The sequence below is a fragment of the Callithrix jacchus genome, chromosome 7 (assembly GCF_049354715.1).
Source record: "Callithrix jacchus isolate 240 chromosome 7, calJac240_pri, whole genome shotgun sequence".
NCBI lineage: Eukaryota > Metazoa > Chordata > Mammalia > Primates > Cebidae > Callithrix > Callithrix jacchus.
Window position 1 is genome coordinate 45,605,181 of NC_133508.1, and position 22,955 is coordinate 45,628,135.

General features: G+C 43.7%; 1 protein-coding gene across 49 annotated transcripts in view; it reads left to right on the forward strand.

Annotated features, from left to right (window-relative positions):
- CAMTA1 (calmodulin binding transcription activator 1) overlaps nt 1-22,955 on the forward strand; it is a 966,581-nt gene that overhangs the window by 923,800 nt on the left and 19,826 nt on the right. For 30 of the 49 annotated variants that reach the window (XM_035252890.3, XM_035252891.3, XM_035252892.3 and 27 more), the window contains 8 exons: nt 6,884-7,035; nt 10,926-11,122; nt 11,512-11,590; nt 11,830-12,145; nt 12,533-13,056; nt 18,738-18,925; nt 19,744-19,990; nt 21,773-21,844. In XM_035252890.3, the coding sequence (XP_035108781.1) occupies nt 6,884-7,035; nt 10,926-11,122; nt 11,512-11,590; nt 11,830-12,145; nt 12,533-13,056; nt 18,738-18,925; nt 19,744-19,990; nt 21,773-21,844 (1,775 nt within the window). The remainder of the gene's footprint in view (nt 1-6,883; nt 7,036-10,925; nt 11,123-11,511; nt 11,591-11,829; nt 12,146-12,532; nt 13,057-18,737; nt 18,926-19,743; nt 19,991-21,772; nt 21,845-22,955) is intronic. The other 19 variants (XM_035252902.3, XM_035252901.3, XM_035252903.3 and 16 more) reach the window with 1 other exon arrangement.

Below are 22,955 nucleotides of genomic sequence, written 5' to 3' on the forward strand. Positions count from 1 at the left end.
CCTTTACCAAATGATAGAGACTGTCTTCACCAGGACTCACCAGGTATGGTCTGATAATGGAGGTGATGAGCCAGGCACCTCACCTCTGATACTCTTTCTAAGAACCCAGAACTCAGTCTAAGGATTAGAAAACACCAGGCAAACCTGAATTGAGGGATGGCTACAAAATACCTGACCAGTATTCTTTAAAACTGTTCAAAATTTTGTTTTTCGATGGAGTCTCACTCTGTGGCCCAGGCTGGAGTGCAGTGGCATGATCTCCACTCACTGTTAACCTCTGCCTCCTAGGTTCAAGCAATTCTCTTGCCTCAGCCTCCTGAGTAGCTAGGATTACTGGCGCAGGCCACCATCCCTGGCCAATTTTTGTATATTTAGTAGAGACAGGATTTCACCATGTTTGTCAAGCTAGTCTTGAACTCCTGACCTCATAATCCACCTGCTTCGGCCTTCCAAAGTGCTGGGATTACAGGCGGGAGCCACCGCACCCGGCCCAGGGCAGCAGTTCTCAACTAGACTAGAAGCATCAGCACCGCCTGGGAACTTGTTAGCAATGCAAATTCTGGGTCTCAAACCCACTGGATCAAAAACTCTGGGAATAGGACCCAGCAGTCTGTTCTAAGAAGCCCTCCTAAAATTTGAGAACCACTGGTCTAGAGGAATGGTCACTGGGATGAGCAGAAGCCCCCATCCAGGGCAGCACGCAACCTCCAGCAGGGAACAGGTGGGTGGGTCACGTACAGAGACTACCACTGGAAGGGAAGCTGAGACTCACACTGGCACCAGAAGTAAGACATTATTCAGACCTCATTTTGCCTGAGTCTTTAGATCCAGGAGTTATGGGACTTACCAAGGGGGTTAAGAGTTGGGGAACCTCAGCCCAGTTGCCACTTTATTTTGTATCTTTTGATACAGCCGATTTGGTACTTTGTTGTCTGTCCAAGGATTTTTTTTTTTTTTGCTTTTACCTTTTCCTGTTTTGCCCTTCTTTTCCACACCCTCAGAAAGTTTATAGTTTCTCTGGGAAGGATATGGCTAATAGCTCAGTGCAATTCTGGGTCTAAGATTCACTTACACAACCCCCAGGATATAAACTATATATATTTACAGCCTTCTATGTGGCCACTAATGTTCTCTCATTTTTCCCACTTGAAGGTAGGGTATCATTGCAACTAACTTTTGTAAAGTTTGTATTGATACTTAGAAGGCTCTAACTAGATGGCTCCTTATACTGTTTTTTACCAAAGCATGCATTTGTAGAAATATGTAAGTTTTTATTTTCTTGGGTGAAATGCTTAGGATGGTCAGCGTCTGTCTCTGGATTATGCGTTTGTCATCCTCATGTCTTCAACAGGAGGCCAACCTGGGTCTCCGGAAGCAGACCTCTGCATGCCGCTCTTTTCTGTACCCTTGGCCAGAGTTCACTGACTGCAACAAATACAGAGTGTCTTTTCTGTGATGAAGCAGGAACTTGTTCTTTTGGTGCGACAGATATAGCCTAATATTTCTGGATAAGAACTAAAAATCTCAGCACTGCCAGGCAGGAATCAGAGCTGGAGCAACTGGCTTTCTTTGCTGGGACCTCTGGAGCCTCCTCTGGCCCTGAGCCACCTCTGAGCCTCATGTGCCCATGGAAATTTGCACTCGGAACTAACTTTCTGTGCAGATTTTTCTCCTGATGGAGCAGAGTAGTTCAGCTGCTTCACTCAGACTGTCCCAAGGACATCCACTTTGAAGCCCCCAAAGCTGACCCTGTTGTCTTTGTTTGAAGCATGATGGGTGGTGAAAACCAGGGTCAAACTCATCAGCCCCCTAAATCTACACATATTCCTACCCTGCTTCTCTGCCTTGTATTAGTTTAAAACTCCAGGTTTGTTCGGGCTTCGGAAATTGCTTGTTGGTCCACAAAAGAGGGCAAGGATGTTTTCACTGCTGTTCTAGGTACTCCCAAGTGCCTGGTGCGTAGTAGGTGCTCCAGTGAATATTTGTGCATGAATAAGTGAATCTTTCAAGTGTACTTTCTTACTCTAATATAATCAGAAATTCTTTTTTGCTTCTAAGTCATTATTTTCCCTAATCACAGACAGCATACAGTTAAAGCAATGCATAGCTCTCAATTTGCTAGACGTTTCACAATGTTTTAATTATCCTGATAAAGCTATAAAAGCAAAGCAAGTATGAAGGCGTGGCTTTTGGCTTGCTAGTTTGGAGATCCGTCTAACCGAGTAAGCCTCACAACCCCAAGAGCTGTGACCTGGCCCCACTCAGAGGAAGGGACATGTGATTAGAACGTCTCTTGGAACTTGGACAGCACAGGGCAACAGACCTTCACTCCCTGGGACACCAGCTCAATCAGTTGCATTTGAGATTGGTTTCTTATTTTAATTATCACTCCCTTCCGCTTTGGAATTGAGAGGCTCAGCGATGCTGTTATGCATGAGATGGTTTTGTGAAGAGACACATAATTGCTTCTGAGTATTTTCATGAAGTGCTTCTCAGAACAGCTTAATATCATGCACTTACAGCATAGCAACAAGGAATGCAGCCAGGGAACAAAAACTGGTCACCTCTGTGGCACACACAGAGTCATTGTGACTGTTGGAGGGGTTGACCAGGCGATGCTGTGGGCAGGGCTCTACTCAGTGATGTCAGGGAAGGTCTGTTTCTGCAGTGTCTGTGCTTGGTGGGGGCATGGGCAGGGGACAGCTGATGTAGGGACCGCACTGCAGTGCACTGCAGCACAAAGCCACCTCCATGGGCAGCAGACAGGCTTGCTCCAGGCTGACCACAGCTCAGAGAGGGCCTTTGGTACTTTTCTGCCCCTTTGTCTGCCACGAGATGTTCATCTTGGCCACTTGGTTCCAGAGTGTCCTGGAACAAGTGAAATGGATAGTGGAAACTCGTTTAACAGATGAAAGACTTGTAGACTTGCAGAAGAAATCGTAGATCTGTGCCTATGGAGGTTTAAAATTCAGTCACACCATTTCAGTGGGATGCATGAGGATCTCTGAGTAGGTTCCGAGACAAACGGTTGTCCCGCTTAGCAGCATTAGGAACGAGCGGGGGAGTTTATCATATCCCGCGGAGGGTAACTGCCATGCTGCTTTGAACTGGACTCTAACTGAAGAGTAAACTTCTTAGGCTTCAGAGGGAAGAGACCTGTGATCTGCAAGATTTCAGACTTCTAATGGAGAGGCATGGTATCTGGAGTCAGGACACCAGCACCACCTCTGTAGTCATCTGGCGTTTTCCACTGGTGGTTACGGGATGAGAATGGCCATGTAGAGGTTACCCCACACAGCGTGTATTCACAGTTACTTCCCTGCTGCTGGCAGTTGCCACCGAGTGAGACACTTAGCAGCAGGATCCTCTAAGTTTCCCTGTGTCTTTGCATCCATAGGTGTGCAATTGGAAGAAAGACGTTATTTTTCATTTTAAAAAGAGAAAATATCTTTCTTGCATTGTTGTTCCCGGAAGTAGCTCATTAGAAAATAATATCAGGATTCTTTTTTTTTTTTTTTTTTTGAGACAGAGTCTTGTTCTATTACCCAGGCTGGAGTGCAGTGGTGCCGTCTCAGCTCACTGTAACCTCCACCTCCTGAGTCCAAGCGATTCTCCTGTATCAGCCTCCCAAGTAGCTTGGGACTACAGGCACGCACCACCATGCCTGGCTAATTTTTTTGTATTTTTAGTAGAGATGGGGTTTCACCTATTGGCCAGGCTGATCTTGAACTCCTGACCTCAAGTGATCTGTCTTGGCCTCCCAACGTGCTGGGATTACAGGTGAGAGCCACTGTGCCCAGCCAGAAAATAATACCAAGATTCTTAAAAACCAGTCTTCCTCTTGCTTTTGTGTTTTAGTAAAGTAAAATCAGTTTGTTCCGAAGTGAGGATTGAACTGCTGTCTGGGTATTGACTGTCTTTTGAGTAGAGCTAAGCTTTCTGGAACGTAAGAATATTGTCTCCTTCCAGTAAGATTGCCTCATGCCTGTGCATCTTATCTTCCCATCACTCTTTCTTCTTCTTGGCGTATCTGGTTACACTCCCAGCCCTGAGGCCAGACCAGGTGGGTTATCTCCATGTGCCCGAGTTTTCTTGTAACAACACCTACCTCACGTGATGATGGTGAAGTGTAAATGAGTTAATGTCTGCACAGTGATACAGTGGTGGCTGGCGGGCAGGAAGCATTCTGTGAGTGCTAGCTCTGCCTGTTGTTTTCTTTCACATGGAACCGTCCTTCGCTTTGCTCACTAGTCTTGGAATTTATAGTCAGGATGGTAAGGAGTGCTGATAAAATATTTCTTTTCCAGATTATCCCTTTGCATAATTCAGATGACTGTATTTTGAAAATAGTTACATTCTCAACAGTTGGAGGAGAAATATGTGGTCACAGCTGTTCAGTCAGCTTCTACAGACATTGACTTCATTTGTCTAAAGATGATGGGGATGGCAAGCACACTAACCTAGGATTTATCAAGTTCTGAGCACTTAGATACGTTAACAGCCCTCTGAGGTGGGTACAACACCATGCTGCTACAACAGGTACAACTACTGTTCCCATTTAGGGGGTGAGGAGACTGAGGCATCAAAGGTTTTGTTCTAAGTTCAGAGCTACACGGCTATTAATTATATGGCAGAGCTAGGGCTTTGCACAGCTGTTCACTGTCTGGCTTCTGCACACCTACAGCTCTATCGTCTCCTGCTCTCCCTCCCTCTGTGTTCCAGCCATGTGGTCTTCTGCTCACTGAATGCGATGCCTCAGGGCCTTTGCATGTGCTGTTACCAGGCTTCATCTTGGCATGTCTGCCTCCTTCTTATCATTCTGGTCAAACTCAAGTGTCACCTTTCCTGACTTGTCTAAATTCTGTCCCCATTCCATCCCTCCTTATCACATTATCCTGCCTTCTTCACTTACCAGAGTCTGGCTGTGCTGGAGCTGGGAGAGACCTCCCCTGTTTGCTGTTGAATATCTGTCACAGTGTTCCATAAAATTTGTGAAGTGTGGCCAGGCACAGGATCTCATGCCTGTAATCCCAGCACTTTGGGAGGCCGAGGCAGGCAGATCACTTGAGGTCAGGAGTTCAAGACCAGCCTGACCAACATAGTGAAACCCCATCTCTACTAAAAATAGAAAAAAAATTAGCTGGCCATGGTGTCACGTGCCTGTAGTTCCAGCTACTCAGGAGGCTGAACCAGGATCATCACTTGAACCCAGGAGGTGGAGGTTGCAGTGAGCCAAGATCATGCTACTGCATTCCACCCCAGGAGAGAGAGTGAGACTTCATCTTAAAAAAAGTTTCTCTCTCTCTCTCTCTCTCTCTCTCTCTCTCTCCATATATATATATATATATATATATACACACACACACACGTGTATATATATGCACATATTTAACATTGTTACATATATGTCGTATATTTTATGACATGTATAGATCAGCATATATATATGAAGTGAGTGTGAACATGATTGATTTTAACATTGATTTGACTCCCTTATGTACATGGATAGGTGACCCAACTCTAACATGTGTATGCTTGTGTGTGCATGCACACATGTGTGTAAGTGCAGGAATGTGGAGAGACATGGTCTAATCTTAGTAAAGTGCTACAGAATCACAAAGTGTTTTCTTTGAGTTTCAATCCTAGCTCCAACAGTAACGTCCTGTTGTTTTTCTGATGTAGAAGTGAAGTACCTATTTATGTTTGTCTCTGATGAGAAATGTGTTAAAAGAAATGTGGGGCCAGGTACAGTGGCTCATGCCCATAATCCCAGCACTTTGGGAGGCCAAAGAAGGCAGATCACAAGGTAAGGAGTTCAAGACCAGCCTGGACAACATAGTGAAACGCCATCTCTACTAAAAACACAAAAATTAGCTGGGCATGGTGGCAGGTGCCTATAATCCCAGCTACTTGGGAGGCTGAGACAGGAGAATCACTTGAACCAAAGAGGCAGAGATTTCAGTGAGCCGAGATCGTACCACTGCACTCCAGCCTGGGCAACACAGCAAGACGGTGTCTCAAAAACAAAAAAGAAAAGAAATGTGGCTGGGTATGGTGGCTCATGCTTGTACTTATAGCACTTTGGGAGGCCAAGGCAGGTGGATTCCTTGAGCCCAGGAGTTTGAGACCAGCCTGGGCAACATGGTGAAACCCCATCTCTACAAAAAAACAAAAAACTTAGCTTGGCATGGTGGTGCACAGCTATCGTTCCATCTACTCGGGAGGCTGAAGTGGGAGGATGGCTTGAGCCTGGGAAGTGGAAGTTACAGGTAACAAAGTGAGACAAGCTCAAAGCAAAAAAAAAAAAAGGTGTAATAGTCTCAGGCACTGCATGATGCTACTCTTGAAATAAATTATAAAAGCTAGTGCCTCCGTTGGGAAATAAAATTTTTTTAAAAATTATTTTTGTAAAACTCAGTGTTTTGGCAAAATAGATAGTACCTATTTATTTATTTATTTATTTATTTTGTCTAACATGCCTTCCTTTCTTGCAGTGATCGCTTTCTTCTACTAGTTTAATTTAAATTGTATTTATTTCATTTGCTCGCTCTAGGGGCCTCTCTACTAGATCTCACGTCAGGGTTTCCATTGGGGAATTTGACAAAGAAACTAGAGGGCAGGAACCTGAACCTCTTTTTGATCTTTGACAAAAAGAGATTTTCTGGTCCTTTATCTGAGAACTTTAGGCTACTGAAGATGCCACCATCCTGTGTGAGGTGACAGACTCACGACCGCGCTGGGGAGTTCTGGCCTGCAGAGATCTCTCTGGTTTGGTGAAATTATGGACAGCGTTTGGATGCTGGTGCCACAAGCCTGGTGAGGCCACACGTTGACTACTTTTCTCCCAGAACACAACCTCACTCTTTCTTCTGCTCTGCCCTAGATAACCAGTTCAGGATGTCCATCCTGGAACGACTGGAGCAGATGGAGAGGAGGATGGCGGAGATGACGGGGTCCCAGCAGCACAAACAGTCGAGCGGAGGCGGCAGCAGTGGAGGCGGCAGCGGGAGCGGGAACGGAGGGAGCCAGGCACAGGTACGAGGCATTGCTGATGGTCAGCTCCCATTTCACTTCCTGTTTATGGATTGGCGAGGCAGTGGATGGATCACAGGTCTCTCTTCTCTGCTGCTGATGCTATCCCTGGATACAGGCAGAAAGTCTGAGGGGATACTTTACAGTACCTGTGCTTTTAAGCATTATGATATGTGCAGTATGAAAGAAGCCTTGGAATGTGGAGCTTCTCAGTTGTTTACTCCCCTAATCCTTAAGTTACTTCTGTTTCTCAGCAGTCACTACTAAATTACCCAGCAGTGGGCGTTGAGGACAACCAATTAAAAAATAGAGGCCGGCCGGATGTGGTGGCTCACGCCTGTAATCCCATTGTTTTTGGGAGGCTGAGATGGGAGGATTACTTGAGTCTAGGAGTTCAAGACCAGCCTGGGCAACACATACTAAGACCCTGTCTTTATTATAAAATTTAAAAATTAGCCAGGCATGGTGGCACATGCCTGTGGTCCTAGCTACTCAGGAGGCTGAAGTGGGAGGATCACTTGAGCCTGGGAGGTTGAAGCTGCAGTGAGCCATGATCACTCCACTGTACTCCAGCCTGGTCAATAGAATAAGACCCTGTCAAAAAAAAGGCCAGATGGTGACTCAGATCTGCTAGGGTTCAGAATTAATTTAGAATCTTCCTACTTTCTATTCTGTATTTATCCCTATCTTAAGTATAGGTAAAAAACACAATTGAATTCAGTAATTCATAAGCCTTTTATAAACTCAAGGTCAATATGAAAAGAGCCCAGAGAAAGTGTTTACATAACAATTTAGTGTAGAATGACATTATACATTATAGCATGTTTCACAGCTTTTTTGTGAGTTCCATGAAGAATGTATCATATTGCCAAGTACAAGTAAATTACCAAATACTGTTTTAGAGTCCCATTGGTCTTTAAGACTTTACATTCATTTCATTTAGGAAGTTCATTTTGGGGAAGTCCCCCAGGGAGGAATTATTTCTCAGGGGGCCCTGGAAATAAATTTAAAGGAACTGATGGTATTTCTTATCTCTACTACCAAGTTGTTAGAAAAAAAAAATCCTCAAATGATCCCCCTCTTTCTCTTCAAGACAAATGACTTCCTTTGCACAGCTAAATTTATAGGTGTATGTTTTTGGTTTTATGAACCTCATAAATATCAAGTATTAGTAATATTTTAAATAATAATGGGTAAAAATAGCACCATATACCATACCCAAAAAGTTGATCTCCTTTCTCCTCACATTTTTGTATTTCTCCCCCGTCTTCAGAGATCAGCAGGAAAGAAACGACTTGGCACACAGTCAAATAATATTAAGGCCAAGATAGGCTTCTTTTTTTTTTTTTTTAAGATGGAGTCTTGCTCTATCGTCCAGGCTAGAGTGCAGTGACACAATCATGGCTCACTGCAGCCTCCACCTCCTGGGTTCAAGTGATTCTCCAGCCTCAGTTTCCCAAGTAGCTGGGATTACAGGCATGCACCACCACACCCAGCTAACTTTTGTACTTTTAGTAGAGACAGGGTTTCACTGTATTGGTCAGACTGGTTCAAACTCCCGACCTCAGGTGATCCACCCGCCTTGTCCTCCCAAAGTGCTGGGATTGCAGGCATGAGCCCCGTGCCCGGCCTAAGATAGGCTTCTTTTTCACTTGATAGTACTATGTTTTATAAAAGAAGTAGTCATTGTTTCATTTACCTCATGGCTTACATAAGAGATCTCCTTAAAATACTTTTCCTGTCACCAAGAAAAGTGGCATAAAAGGGTTGGTATGTATTGTCATTTTAAAGCTCAACCGCTATGCAACTGGCCTGTTAGAATCTCATTCCATATTAACCACTATTGAATATCCTTTCATCAGTTTAAGTTGGCTTCAGTAAATGTCTGTGTTTGCCAGACAGGATAGAGACATGGCTATTCTTGTTTAATTCACAAAAACTTCCCTTTTCATTCACTCTGGTGATTTCCATGTGCTCATGGAGCACATGTGTCTGGTGTGTGTAGAATGGCTGTGCCTGGGCCTTCTGAGTCAAGGTCAGCACACAGCATGCTGCGATCACCCAGCTCTGCTCCTGTAGGTGCTTTTACAGCTCTGATGAGGATGGCATAACAAGCCCATCATCTGCCTTATTGTTTTGGGAGCCATTTTTTCCACATTTAAAAATAAAAATCAGCAAGGAGCAATAGTATTTCTGTAGTAAGTGAAGTTGCTTATGCCGTTTATTGCCAGAAAAGAAAGTACTTTTTACATAACACCAGAGGCGGAGGTTGCAGAGATACAAATTAGCCTAGAAGTGCCTTATTTGGGGGAGTGTTAAACATGAAACTGCTATCACACAGACTCAGATAAGCTCTTGAAATTACTAACTGTGATTTTATTTTTCTTCCATTACAACTGAATCAGAGGAAGTAAGCCATGTGGTTAAAATTAGTAAACTTCTCTTTCCTGTAGCCCTTACTGTTATCAATAACACTTAAGTTTCAAGATCTCTAAATGCTTTCCTCAGCATCCTTTTTACTTTACACAAAAGACTGGATTATTATTGGATACTTTTAGTCATTTCTTTAAGGAAAAAGCAGTCCACATCTAAGTGATCTAATTCTCCTTCAGAAGAAGCAAGAGGCCGGGCATGGTGGCTCACGCCTGTAATCCCAGCACTTTGGGAGACTGAGGCGGGCAGATCACTCGAGGTTGGGAGTTCGAGACCAGCTTGGCAACATGGTGAAACCCCATTTCTACTAAAAGTATAAAAATAAACTGGAAATTGCTTGAACCCAGCAGGCAGAGGTTGCAGTGAGCTGAGGTTGCACCACTGCACTCCAGCCTGGGTGACAGGGCAAGACTCCATCTCAAAAAAAAAGAAGAAACAAGAGAGTGAAAGAGCCACATACCCAGCAGTGGAAACATCAGGAGAGCCACTCTGCTCTCTCACGACAATTTACGGCCTACAAGAAGGATGGAGCCACTTTTTTTTTTTTTTTTTTTTTTTAGGCTTTGTGTGCTTTCCCCAAGACAAATCTGCATTCCTAATCAGAGTGTCAGCCTAATAGATAGACTCCTGTCTTTAGAGCTGTGGACTTCAGAGAAGTGCTGCTGAGCTGATGCTAAGCACATACTCGTCTCAATTTCATGGACGGTTCTTGGGGATTTGGGGGTTTTTGGTTTGTCTTTTTGAGACAAAGTCTCACTGTCACCCACCTGGAATGCAGTGGCATGATCACAGCCCATTTTAGCCTCGACCTCTCAGGCTCAGGTGATCCTCCCACCTCAACCTCCTGAGTCACTGGGACTACAGGTGCACACCACCACACCCAGCTAATTTTTGTTAATTTTTTTTTTCTTTAAGACACAGTTTTGCTCTGCCACCCAGGCTGGAGTGCCGTGGCACGACCTCGGCTCACTGCAACCTCTGCTTCCCGAGGCACACCTCTCATGCCTCAACCTCTCCAGTAGCTGAGATTACAGGCACACGCCACCACGCCCAGCTAATTTTTGTATCTTTAGTAGAGACGGGGTTAGTGTTAGGGTTGGCCAGGCTGGTCTCGAACTTCTGGCCTCAGGTGATCTGCCTGCCTCATCCTTCCAAAGTGCTGGGATTACAGGCATGAGCCACCATGCCCAGCTTAATTTTTGTATTTTTTGTAGAGATGGTTTTTCATCATGTTGCCCAAGCTGGTCTCAGACTCCAAGCAATCCTCCCACCTCGGCCTTCCAAAGTGCTGGGATTTCAGGCGTGAACTAGTATTTCCAGTGATGTTTCTTTATTTGCAGTGTTTTATGTTTTCCATCATGAGTTTCTAATCATAAAGCATTTGTTGCCCCTACATCAAAATGCTGATGAGGTGGAGGGCCTTTAGTCCTGAGGTCGTAACATGAGCTTTTTCATGACAGTGTGCTTCTGGGCCTGGGGCTTTGGGGAGCTGCTTTGAGAGCCGTGTGGTTGTGGTATGTGAGAAGATGATGAGCCGAGCCTGCTGGGCCAAGTCCAAGCACTTGATCCACTCAAAGACGTTCCGCGGAATGACCCTCCTCCATCTGGCTGCTGCCCAGGGCTATGCCACCCTTATCCAGACCCTCATCAAATGGCGGTAAGGCTGTGGTGCAGCTGGCTGGGGTCAGCCTCATGTGTCCTCACTCCCATTCTTCCTGAGCACTGCCACCCATGGAAGAAATCTGCCCGTTCAATGTGCTGTATAGCCTGCGAGCAGAAGGCTTTCCCCAAGGACAATTTCCAAGGGATTTTTTTATGAACTTCTTCCCAAGAAATACCCAGTGAGATAATAACTGTTAGACTTGTTATTTTCTTTGGACGCCTAGCCAAATGGAGCGTCCACACCGCCCTGGGACCCTCTGTTTCTTCACCACAGGGATGTTTTATGCCCAGTTAGGTTTCATCTTGGCGGGGTTTTATATTATTCTGGTGTTTCCTTTTAACGGTGATGAATAATGTGGTAATTTCTGGTGCTCTCCCTTATAGCACAAAGCACGCAGACAGCATTGATCTGGAACTGGAAGTCGACCCCTTGAATGTGGACCACTTCTCCTGTACTCCTTTGGTAAGGAATGCATTCATTTAGCCCCTTGCCGTTCTTCCAGTCTGGTGTAGGATTTGCCTGGTTCTCACTGTTACCTCTTGCTGACACATGGCATGTTGAGATACTTTGTGATGGGAATCTTCAGTGGCCCCACTGAGATTGCCAGCAAGGACCAGTTTGTCAGTTGGCAGCAATGGCAAAAGTCAAGCCTGGTCTTGACCTCTGATTGAGAACACTTGCTCTGTCTCCCTGTCTTCTAGATGTGGGCATGTGCTCTCGGGCACTTAGAAGCTGCTGTTGTGCTGTACAAGTGGGACCGTCGGGCCATCTCCATTCCTGACTCTCTAGGAAGGCTGCCTTTGGGAATTGCTAGGTCGCGGGGTCATGTGAAATTAGCAGAGTGTCTAGAGCACCTTCAGAGAGATGAGCAGGCTCAGCTGGGACAGAACCCCAGAATCCACTGTCCTGCAAGCGAAGAGCCCAGCACAGAGAGCTGGATGGCCCAGTGGCACAGTGAAGCCATCAGCTCTCCAGAAATACCCAAGGGAGTCACTGTTATCGCAAGCACCAACCCAGGTAAGAATTCAGAATTATTACATCGCAGAACTTGACAGAGATCCCATTTGCTTTCATGCACTTGCCCTCAGCAAAGTCCGTAGGATAAGTCACATACATTTCAGATTTTTTGTTAATGTTTCTGATTTTCCTTTAAGAATGCCTAGTGCCACCCCCTCCCCCAGTACAGAAGAAAGTAGCAAAAATTCTGTGTTCATGCAAGAAATACATAATTGTGAAGGAGGATGATCTGAATCTGGTGTACGCTACTGGGGATATTTAAATGCTAGGGGCGTGTCTTGAGTTCCGGCTTTGCACTTTGTCTCTCAGGCATAGAGAAAGTGTTGATTCTTTAGGGTTCCTAGTTGTATCGCCTGTCCTGACTATCCTTTCTACTGTACTTTTCAGAGCTGAGAAGACCTCGTTCTGAACCCTCTAATTACTACAGCAGTGAGAGCCACAAAGATTATCCGGCTCCTAAAAAGCATAAATTGAACCCTGAGTACTTCCAGACAAGGCAGGAGAAGCTGCTTCCCACTGCACTGAGTCTGGAAGAGCCAAATATCAGGAAGCAAAGCCCTAGTTCTAAGCACTCTGTCCCTGAGACACTCAGCCCCAGTGAAGGAGTGAGGGACTACAGCCGGGAAATCTCCCCTCCCACTCCAGAGACTGCAGCATTTCAAGCCTCTGGATCTCAGCCTGTAGGAAAGTGGAATTCCAAAGATCTTTACCTTGGTGTGTCTACAGTACAGGTGACTGGAAATCCGAAGGGGACCAATGTAGGAAAGGAGGCAGCACCTTCACAGGTGCGTCCACGGGAACCAATGAGTGTCCTGATGATGGCTAACAGAGAGGTGGTGAATACAGAGCTGGGGTCCTACCGGGATAGTGCAGAAAATGAAGAATGTTCCCAGCCCATGGATGACATACAGGTAAGCGGGGACCAGGTAAGCCCGCAGAGGCCGGTGGGCCACAGTCGCTGTGATCTTAGATCGTGTCATTTTCTCCCCAGAGAAGGCTTAGAAGTCTGGTCTTGTGCATAACATTGTTGGGGTGTCTTCTTTTCTTGGGCCCACATTTTCATTCAGTGACTCAGGCACTGAATATCAGTGACCCAGGTCTCAGCAAAGCCTTCCCTCTTTGCACCAACTCCTCAGAACTCACTCAGGACCCTCCAGTATGTCATCTGCTTCCTCCTTGCATTTAGGTTGACTGATTTCACTGTGTTAAGTACTAGTTAGAATAGAGTCAAGGCCCTAAAAATAGCTAGAACAGGAAGCCCGTGGATAGATGTTGAATTATCTAAGTGACCTTGATCAGCATAGCTATCCTCTAACCATCATAAAGGGCACTTATGGCATGAGGCTCTCACGAGGGCAGTGAAATATTCCTAAAGCTGATAATTGACTGCTCTTATAATAAATCTAGAAATTCCAGAATCCTTTCAGGTTATTAAACTTGTTATAGACTAAGAGAATATGTACTGAAATAAACTTGACATTAGGCTAATAAGCAAATTCCATCTATTAAAATATATAGGAGAGGACCCTAAGGGGAGCCTAAAAACAAGTGTGACTTCCTGTCTCTAACTTCCCATTGATGCAACCTGAAACAAACGAAAAAGGAAAAAAAACTACTAGAAATTCAACAGGACATCCATGCCTGTAGAAGTGATACAAGGAGAGGGAGGTGTGTGGAGGTGAACACATGTCCCAGCCAGCACATCTTGGGAGAGGCCTGATTGCTGAGCCATTCCTGCTCATTGCATCCCAGGGGCCGCTTCATGCCTCTGCAAACAGCAGAGGATGAGAAAGAAGCTTGCATGCTCACCGGTGTGCTCCCATTTCTGGGGAGTTTTCAGGAGCAGCACTTCTGACCTTCCATAATAGCCTGTTCTCACACTGCTGCTAAGGACATACTTCAGACTAGGGAATTTATAAAGAAAAAGAGGTTTAATGGACTCACAGTTCCACGTGGCTGGGGAGGCCTCACAATCATAGCAGAAGGCGAAAGTCACATCTTATATGGTGGCAGGCAAGAGAGAATGAGAACCAAGTGAATGGGGAAACCCCTTATAAAACCATCAGATCTTGTGAGACTTCTTTACTACCACGAGAACAGTTGGGGGGGACCACCCCCATAATTCCGTTATCTCCCGCTGGGTCCCTCCCACAACGCGTGGGAACTATGGGAGCTACAGTTCAAGATGAGATTTGCGTGGAGACACAGCCAAACCATATCACCTGCCAACCACTGCAGTCATGGGGAGGACTGCCCAGAAAAATAAAATAATGTTTTAGACAAGGGGCTGGTACATTTTTTCTATAAATAGCCAAGTAGTGAATATTTTTAGGCTCTGTAGGCCATACAGACTTTGTCCTAACTACTTAATTGGCCCTAACAGCACCAAAGCAGCCTTAGGCAGCATTAAATGAAGGAGTGTGGCTGTCTCCCAGTAAAACTTTATTTACAGACAGGCAACTGTCTGGATTCAGCCTGCCATCATTTGCCAAATCCTGTTTTACACAGTTCCTGATGGAATCCACACCGAACCTGAGCAACCTAGAACTATATTGATAAATATAAATATCGAAGAATAAATCAGATTACATCAAAAATCAGCAGCTCAAAAGAGGGGAACCAAATGAACATCAAGAACAATGCCATCCACTAGACCTTTCCTCATGGATGTGCCATCTATCCATGCTACCCACCGTGGTAGACACATTGGTCCACATGTGGTACCACGCACTTGATCAGCATAGCTGTCATCTAGCCATTGTAAAGAGCATATATATGAAATATGGCCAGTGCAACTCAGGAACTGGGTTTCTAATTCTATTTAAGTTTAAATAGCCATTGGATAGCATGCCTTTTTAGAAAGTGGCCTTCACTGAAACAAAGTCCATGCAGGAAATAGAAAATAACCTTTACAAAATCCCCTTCCTATTTTCACAGATCTATGAGAGAATAACATCTTGCCAAATTAAGAGCATGTGTCTATGAAAAAAGCAGCAGTCTGAAGAAAGTTTTTTAGCCAAATGAGAAAATAACAATTAAAAATAATGGAATAATTTTAGAAAATGGCAAAACCATTCATAAAGGAGTAAACAATCAAACCAATAAAACTGAGCAATCATTGATAGTGTGGGTGTATGTGAGAGGCAGATGTTAGGAAGGGACTCTTTAAATAGAGGAGGAATAATGTTTAAACAGTCTCCTAGGACTAAAATTCTAAATTATTTTAACAAAACCAGGAAGGGTAGGGAAATAAAGAGAATAAAGTGTATGAAAGCAGCTCTCTGGTTCAGGGACAGTAATAGATTTTTGTTCCACTCATGATATAGATAGATATGCACTGGAGAGGCTGAAAAACGTAGTTAGAAATGTAAAGTTAGTAGGCAGCATAAAAAGGGCGGTGGCTCACACCTGTAATCCCAGCATTTTAAGGCCGAGGTGGGCGGATTACTCGAGGTCAGGAGATTGAGACCAGCCTGGCCAACATGGTGAAACCTCATCTCTACTAAAAATACAATAATTATCCAGGCATGGTAGCACACGCCTATAAATCCCAGCTACTTGGGAGGCTAAGGTACAAGAATCAACTGAACCTGGGAGGCGGAGGTTGCAGTGAGCTGAGATTGCGCTACTGCACTCCAGCCTGGATAACAGAGCAAGACTCCGTCTCAAAAAGAAACAAACAGGCCGGGCGCGGTGGCTCAAGCCTGTAATCCCAGCACTTTGGGAGGCCGAGGCAGGTGGATCATGAGGTCAAGAGATGGAGACTATCTTGGTCAACATGGTGAAACCCCGTCTCTACTAAAAGTACAAAAAATTAGCTGGGCATGGTGGCGCATGCCTGTAATCCCAGCTACTCGGGAGGCTGAGGCAGGAGAATTGCCTGAACCCAGGAGGTGGAGGTTGCGGTGAGCCGAGATCGCGCCATTGCACTCCAGTCTGGGTAACAAGAGTGAAACTCCATCTCAAAAAAAAGAAACAAACAAAAAAAAAAAAAAACAGGCCGCAGACTTTGTAAGTCATTGAAGGAGGAAAAAAGAAAAATTTGATCCATTTGCAAAGTTTAGGGATAGTAGCAAAGGAAAACGTAACAATACAAATCAAAGGAACATTTTCAAACATGATTCATTCACACTTTAATAAATGATAATTCTATTAAAAGGCAGATTCTTGGATTTTTAAAGCAAGATATACTATATGCTGCTTGTAAGAAATACAACCAAAATGAAATGAAACAGAAGATAAAGTGATACAGCAATAATAGATAAATGAGCATAAAAAGATAAGTACAATTCAAGGCAAATAGTACACACACACTCACACACAGTTTTTCAAGAAGATAGGACAGTTATAAACTATTGTATACCTAGCAACATAACCTTGAAACATTAAAGCAAATACTAGTAAATACAAAGAAATGTGGATAGTATGCTACTAATACAGCTCAGAATTTTTCAGATTAAGTAGATATGAAAAGCATATGAACAATAAAATTAGAAAGCTTGATTTAATATATATTTAACATTTGATAGATTTAATATATAATATACTTAGATGTAACTATATGCATACATGTAGTTAATGCACATAGCAACTACATATATAATCGTTCTTTTCAGATGTCCAAGGCACATTTATGAAAACTGATCATATACTAGGACACAACAAAAATTTGAATAAAAATCCAAAGCTACTCATTTAAAGGCTGTTTTCTCTGAGCATAATCCATGAAATTTGGAAATGAGTGACTTGACTTTTCAAGTCCAGCTGCTGAGAATGTTACTTAAGATGTTTTTACATTGTTACATGTTTATAAAATAGAGGATTCGGAAAAGTAATTGTAGAGTCATAACCTTTTTATGCTTCAGAAATTCCACTTTGCTTTTAATAAATTTCAGTACTTTCATGGGAAAAGAATAAAGGCAAGATTTATTTACAGTTTGAGTCACAAATCAAGAGCGCCAGTAGAGAAGGAGAAAAGAAGCTGCCCTTTTTTTTTTTTTTTTTTTTGAGACATAGTCTTGCTCTGTCACCCAGGCTGGAGTGCAGTGGTGCCATCTTGGCTCACTACAACCTCCATCTCCTGAGTTCAAGCAGTTCTCCTGCCTCAGCCTCCCTAGTGTCTGGGATTACAGGTATTCTAAGAAAGCACTAGGCCTGCACCACCGCATCTGCCTAATTTTGGTTTTTTTGGAGAGTAGAGACAGGGTTTTGCCATGTTGCCCAGGCTGGTCTTGAACTCCTGATCTCAGGTGATCTGCCCGCTCAGCCTCCCAAGGTGCTGAGATTACAGGCATGAACCACCGCATCCAGCCCAATATATTTTTCTTAAACTTTTTGTTTTTATTCTTATTACAAAAACTAATTCTCATTCTTCGATGAAAATCTATAAAATTATCCATGATAAGCATTTTTAACAGCTTGATTGAGGTATAATTTACATTGATAAAATTTACCTATTTTAAGCGCTCAGGTGACGGCTTCTAATAAATGTATACAGCTGTGTAGCCATCACCACAGTCCCTCTGTAGGACACTTCTGTCTCACTCCAAAGTTCCATCTGCAGTCCATCTCTGCCCAGCCTTAGGCAGCCACTGATCTGATTCTATCCCCAGAGGTTTGCTTTTTCTACACATTTCATTAAATGGAATCATACACCGTGTAGCCTGCTGTGGCTTTTTCCACTTAGCAGGATGTTTTTGGGGCTCATTCATGTTGCAGGAGAAGCATTTTGTCACCTTTGTATAGTTCCATTGAGAACATTTCTAGTTTACTTAAGAACCCAAAGTGCTATGTTTCAGTTACCACTTTTAAGAGGTATGCAAGGAAATATTTAAGAGTCAGTACATAGCTCTGATTCTCATAAAGAATATCTTAATCCAGACCAGCTTTGAGGATTCTTTTTTATTTTTTTGAGTTAGAGTCTTGCTGTTACCCAAGGCTGTAATGCAGTGGTGCCATCTTGGCTCACTGCAACCTCCACCTCCCAAGTTTAAGCAATTCTCCTGCGTTAGCCTCCCATGTAGCTGGGATTACAGGCATGCGCCACCATGCCTGGCTAATTTTTGTATTTTTAGTAGAGATATGGTTTCACCATGTTGGCCAGGCTGGTATGGAACTCCTGACCTCAAGTGATCCGCCTGCCTTGGCCTCCCAGAGTGCTGGGATTACAGGTGTGAGCCACCACGCCTGGTCTAGACTGGGGTTCTCTAGGCTAGGCAAAAGCAGGTGGTTAGATATTGGTTACATAACTAATAGTGACACCTCCTTCATATGACAACTTACTCCAGAACTGGCCGGTGTCATTAATTGGTTGACCCTAACTGAGAGTAGGGAGTACATACAAGCCAGAAGTTCTCAAGACTGGACTAAAGGTTTCATTCCAAACTGACTTGGAGATAATCAGGTCTCAGGATCTCAGCAAATTTCAGTGTGTTATAACCTTAAAATGATATCTGATTGCATCGGATTGAGGTAGAAGTCTGCCCACCTGTCTTGCTGTGTTTTTCTTTTCAAGATGGGGCAGGAAAGGTAGGCCTGGATAACTTCTAAGGGTCCTTTCTAACCTGAGTGCTCTGTGAACTTCCGTTTTCAGGTGAACATGATGACCTTGGCAGAACACATTATTGAAGCCACACCTGACCGAATCAAGCAGGAGAGTTTTGTGCCCATGGAGTCCTCAGGATTGGAAAGAACAGACCCTGCCACCATTAGCAGTACAATGAGCTGGCTGGCCAGTTACCTAGCGGATGCTGACTGCCTGCCCAACGCTGCCCAGATCCGGTGAGTAAAGTTACAGGGGTCACTGCCCAGGATAGATTCCTGGATTTAATTGGAGGCAGGGGAGGCTGATTGTATTTAATGAATGTCATGTCATAGAAGACCATATCAAGGATGGAAGAAAGAACTAGGACAGTTCTGTTGTCACTTTCAAGGCTCAGCTCCCATTCCTACCACTCCCATTATTTTTTTTTTTTTTACCAATATCAGAGCATAAGAGATCATGTTAGGCCGGACACATTGGCTCATGTCTGTAATCCCAGCACTTTGGGAGGCTGAGGCTGGTGGATCACCTGAGGTCAGGAGTTTCAGACCAGCCTGGCCAACATGGTGAAACCCCATCTCTACTAAAAATACAAAAATTAGCTAGGCATGGTGGCACGTGCCTGTGATTCTAACTCCTTGGGAGGCTGAGGTGGGAGAATCGCTTAAGGCAGAGGTCGCAGTGAGCTGAGATTGCACCACTGCACTCTAGCTTGGTGACAAAGTGAGACTCCCTCTCAAAAAAAAAAAAAAAAAAAAAAGGTAATATAGCATAGTGGTTCCCCCTAATTCAGTTGAAGTTTCCTAAGGGCACTAGAGTGTACTGCTACTAGGTTTTAGTATTTAGCTTAGTACTAAAGTGTTGAGTATGAACTTACTGAATTGAAGGACAGTTAAGGCACTGGGTATGTTTAGCAACTTGCCTAACTGAATGAAAGCATGTTCCTAATTGCCCACAGTGGCTTCTGGCAGATACCGTCTTGGCTCATTCATTAATATCTAATGGATTGTGCAAATCAGTCCTTAATCTCTCTCTCCTTTTTCTCCTCTTGTTTCAGAAGTGCATATAACGAGCCTCTAACCCCTTCTTTGAATACCAGCTTGAGCCCTGTAGGCTCTCCAGTCAGTGAAATCACTTTCGAGAAACCTAACCTTCCCTCCGCCGCGGACTGGTCAGAATTCCTAAGTGCATCTACCAGTGAGAAGGTAGAGAATGAGTTTGCTCAGCTCACTCTGTCTGATCATGAACAGAGAGAACTCTATGAGGCTGCCAGGCTTGTCCAGACAGCTTTCCGGAAATACAAGGTAAACTATAACAGAACCTTCATTTTGTGACATTCTTAAGATCAGAGAGGACAGATGAAAGTCAGAATCATATGAACAAAAACGTATCCCATTTCTTTTTTTTCTGAATTTGTAGAATTTTTTGGAAGTCTCCAATTTATTAAGATTCACTATATAACATATCTATGTATCTGCTTTGTAAAAATATTTTATTGTGATAAAATATTCATAACAGAAAGTTTGCCATTTTGTCCATTTTAAAGTGAGCAATGTGGGGCCATTAAGCATGTTCACAGTGCTGTGCAACCATCACTACTATCTATTTCCAGAACCTTCTCATTAAGCGTGTTCACGGTGCTGTGCAACCATCACTACTATCCATTTCCAGAACCTTCTCATTAAGCGTGTTCACGGTGCTGTGCAACCATCGCTACTATCCATTTCCAGAACCTTCTCATTAAGCGTGTTCACGGTGCTGTGCAACCATCGCTACTATCCATTTCCAGAACTTTCTCATTATCCCAGACCATTTGCTTTTAACAACCAATTTTTAAACAGTTAAACATGAAATTTTCATCAAATGTTTGCAAAGTTCCGAAAGCAGCTTCGTAGAAGAGTTTCAGAAATGTGGTCTTCTCAGTTATTCGAGGCATAGAGAAGTAACCGGCTGGGTCGAGGGCCCCGTCTATGGGTAGGCCAGGGCAGGAATGGGGCTCTCCTGGCTCAGAACAGTGCTAATTTTTCTTTCTTTTTTTTTTTTTTTTTTTTTTTTTTGTTAGAACGGAGTCTAATTCTATCATCCAGGCTGGAGAAGTGCAGTGGCACAATCTCCGCTCACTGCAACCTCTGCCTCCTGATTCAGGCAATTCTCCTGCCTCAGCCTCCTGAGTAGCTGGAATTACTGGCACGTGCTCCCACACCTGGCTAATTTTTGTATTTTTAGTACAACATGTTGGCCAGGCTGATCTTGAACTCAACCTCAAGTGAGCTGTGTGCCTGGGCCTCCCAAGGTGCTGGGATTACACACGTGAGCCACTGCACCCGGCCTTGATTTTTCTATTCTACCTTGCCATCCTGAATGCAATGTCTCTTTACTATTCCTTAAAACAAATTTCACCAGGTTATAGAATTTTTAATTAAAGGTATTAATGTCATGTTAGATAATTCTCAGAAGCTTTAGTAAAGTAACCTTAGCCCATAATGTAATGGTTATCACCATCTCAATGTACTGTTGGCAATGATAACAATGTCTATTATTCAGTTAATGTAAAGTAAGCTCTATAAGGAGGTCATGACCTAAAGCAAGGGTTTCCAATTGGAAGCCTGGGGACTGACTCCAGGCAGCCCCTGAACACCTAAAATTAAGTACTGAAGCTTTTCTATGTGCGTTTTTGGTGCGAAGCAGACCCATGGCTTTCTACAGAGACTCAAAGGAGTCTCTGACCACTCCCAAAAAGGTTTGAAGCCATTAGTCATTGATCTAAAAGTAAAGTAGTTGGGGTCGTCAAAGACCGTTGAGATCTGGCAAGACAGACAGCACAATGCTAATTTGTTAAATACTTTAAAAAGGAATGTATTTTTAGTCTGCTTAACATTCCAATATCATAGTTTTATTTAGAAGCAGGGATAGTCTGAGGTTTATTCTATAAATTCATTTCTCCACATTTATAATTAATTATCAGTGATTTTTTATAAACCTGGGGTCTCAGCTCTGAGAAGGTGCATTAAGTGAGTAGTAATAAAAAGCTGACATTTCTTGTAGTTAGTCATTAATAATTTTTTTCCCCTTACTTTACTCTTAAGGGCCGACCCTTGCGGGAACAGCAAGAAGTAGCTGCTGCTGTCATTCAGCGTTGTTACAGAAAATATAAACAGGTAAACCTCAGTTTTGCACCACAGAAGGAAACTGTCCCCCACCCAAGACCACTGAGGATCCTGGGGTGCAGTTTAGCTAAAGGGCACCTATATCCAGTACCTCATTACAGAGACTTAATTTGTTTTTTGTTTTGGGATGGAGTCTCACTCTGTCACCCAGGCTGGAGTGCAGTGGCACTATCTGGGCTCACTGCAACCTCCGCCTCCCAGGTTCAAGCGATTCTCCTGCCTCAGCCTCCCAAGTAGCTAGGATGACAGGCGCATGCTACTATGCCCAGCTAAGTTTTCTAGTTTTAGTAGAGTCGGGATTTCACCATGTTGCCAGTCTGGTCTTGAACCCCTGACCTCAAGTGATCCACCCTTCTTGGCCTCCTAAAGTGCTGGGATTACAGGCGTGAGCCACTGTACCAGGCCAGGGACTTAATTTGAACTGCCATTAAAAAAAAAAAAAAAACGGGAAGCCAGACATGGTGGTATGTGTCTATAATCCCAGCTCCTCAAGAGGCTAAGGCTGGAGGATTTTCTTGAGCTCAGGTGTAGAAGTTGAGCTTGGACCTTGTCTCTAAAATAAAAAGAGGAAAACAAAACAAAACCATCTGCAATGAGACTTGTACCACAAGCGATTTTTCGTTAAAATGTTTGGCCTTTTAGTATTATCACCTACCTGAGATACTGGTCTGATCCTAACACCAGTATCTTTGAAGTGAGGATCTATAGTCCGATACATTTATAAACTCCCTAGTAATCCAAGAAGTCCAGGGAATCTAGTTTGATATGGTGATTGGAGAAGGTACATGCTGGCTATTTATTACTTTGAGTTGGGATTTTATAAGATATTTAATCATTGGCCATTTTCCTTTCAGCTTCTTATCCATTTTAAAATGAAGAATTGTTAAAATCTTTGAAAATCAGAAGTAGCTCAGAACATCTTAAACTGCTTTTGTGCACTTTAGTTAAAGGTGCAAGAAGAACATCTGAGTACCCATTCATGCAGTATTACTGTTTGCAAACCAGCCTGTAGGGTTATGTAACTGTCAAATGGGAAAGAGAACTCGGATTTTCGGGGCAGCTGATACATACTAGATTTTTTAGGTGTCCCATCTCATTTACT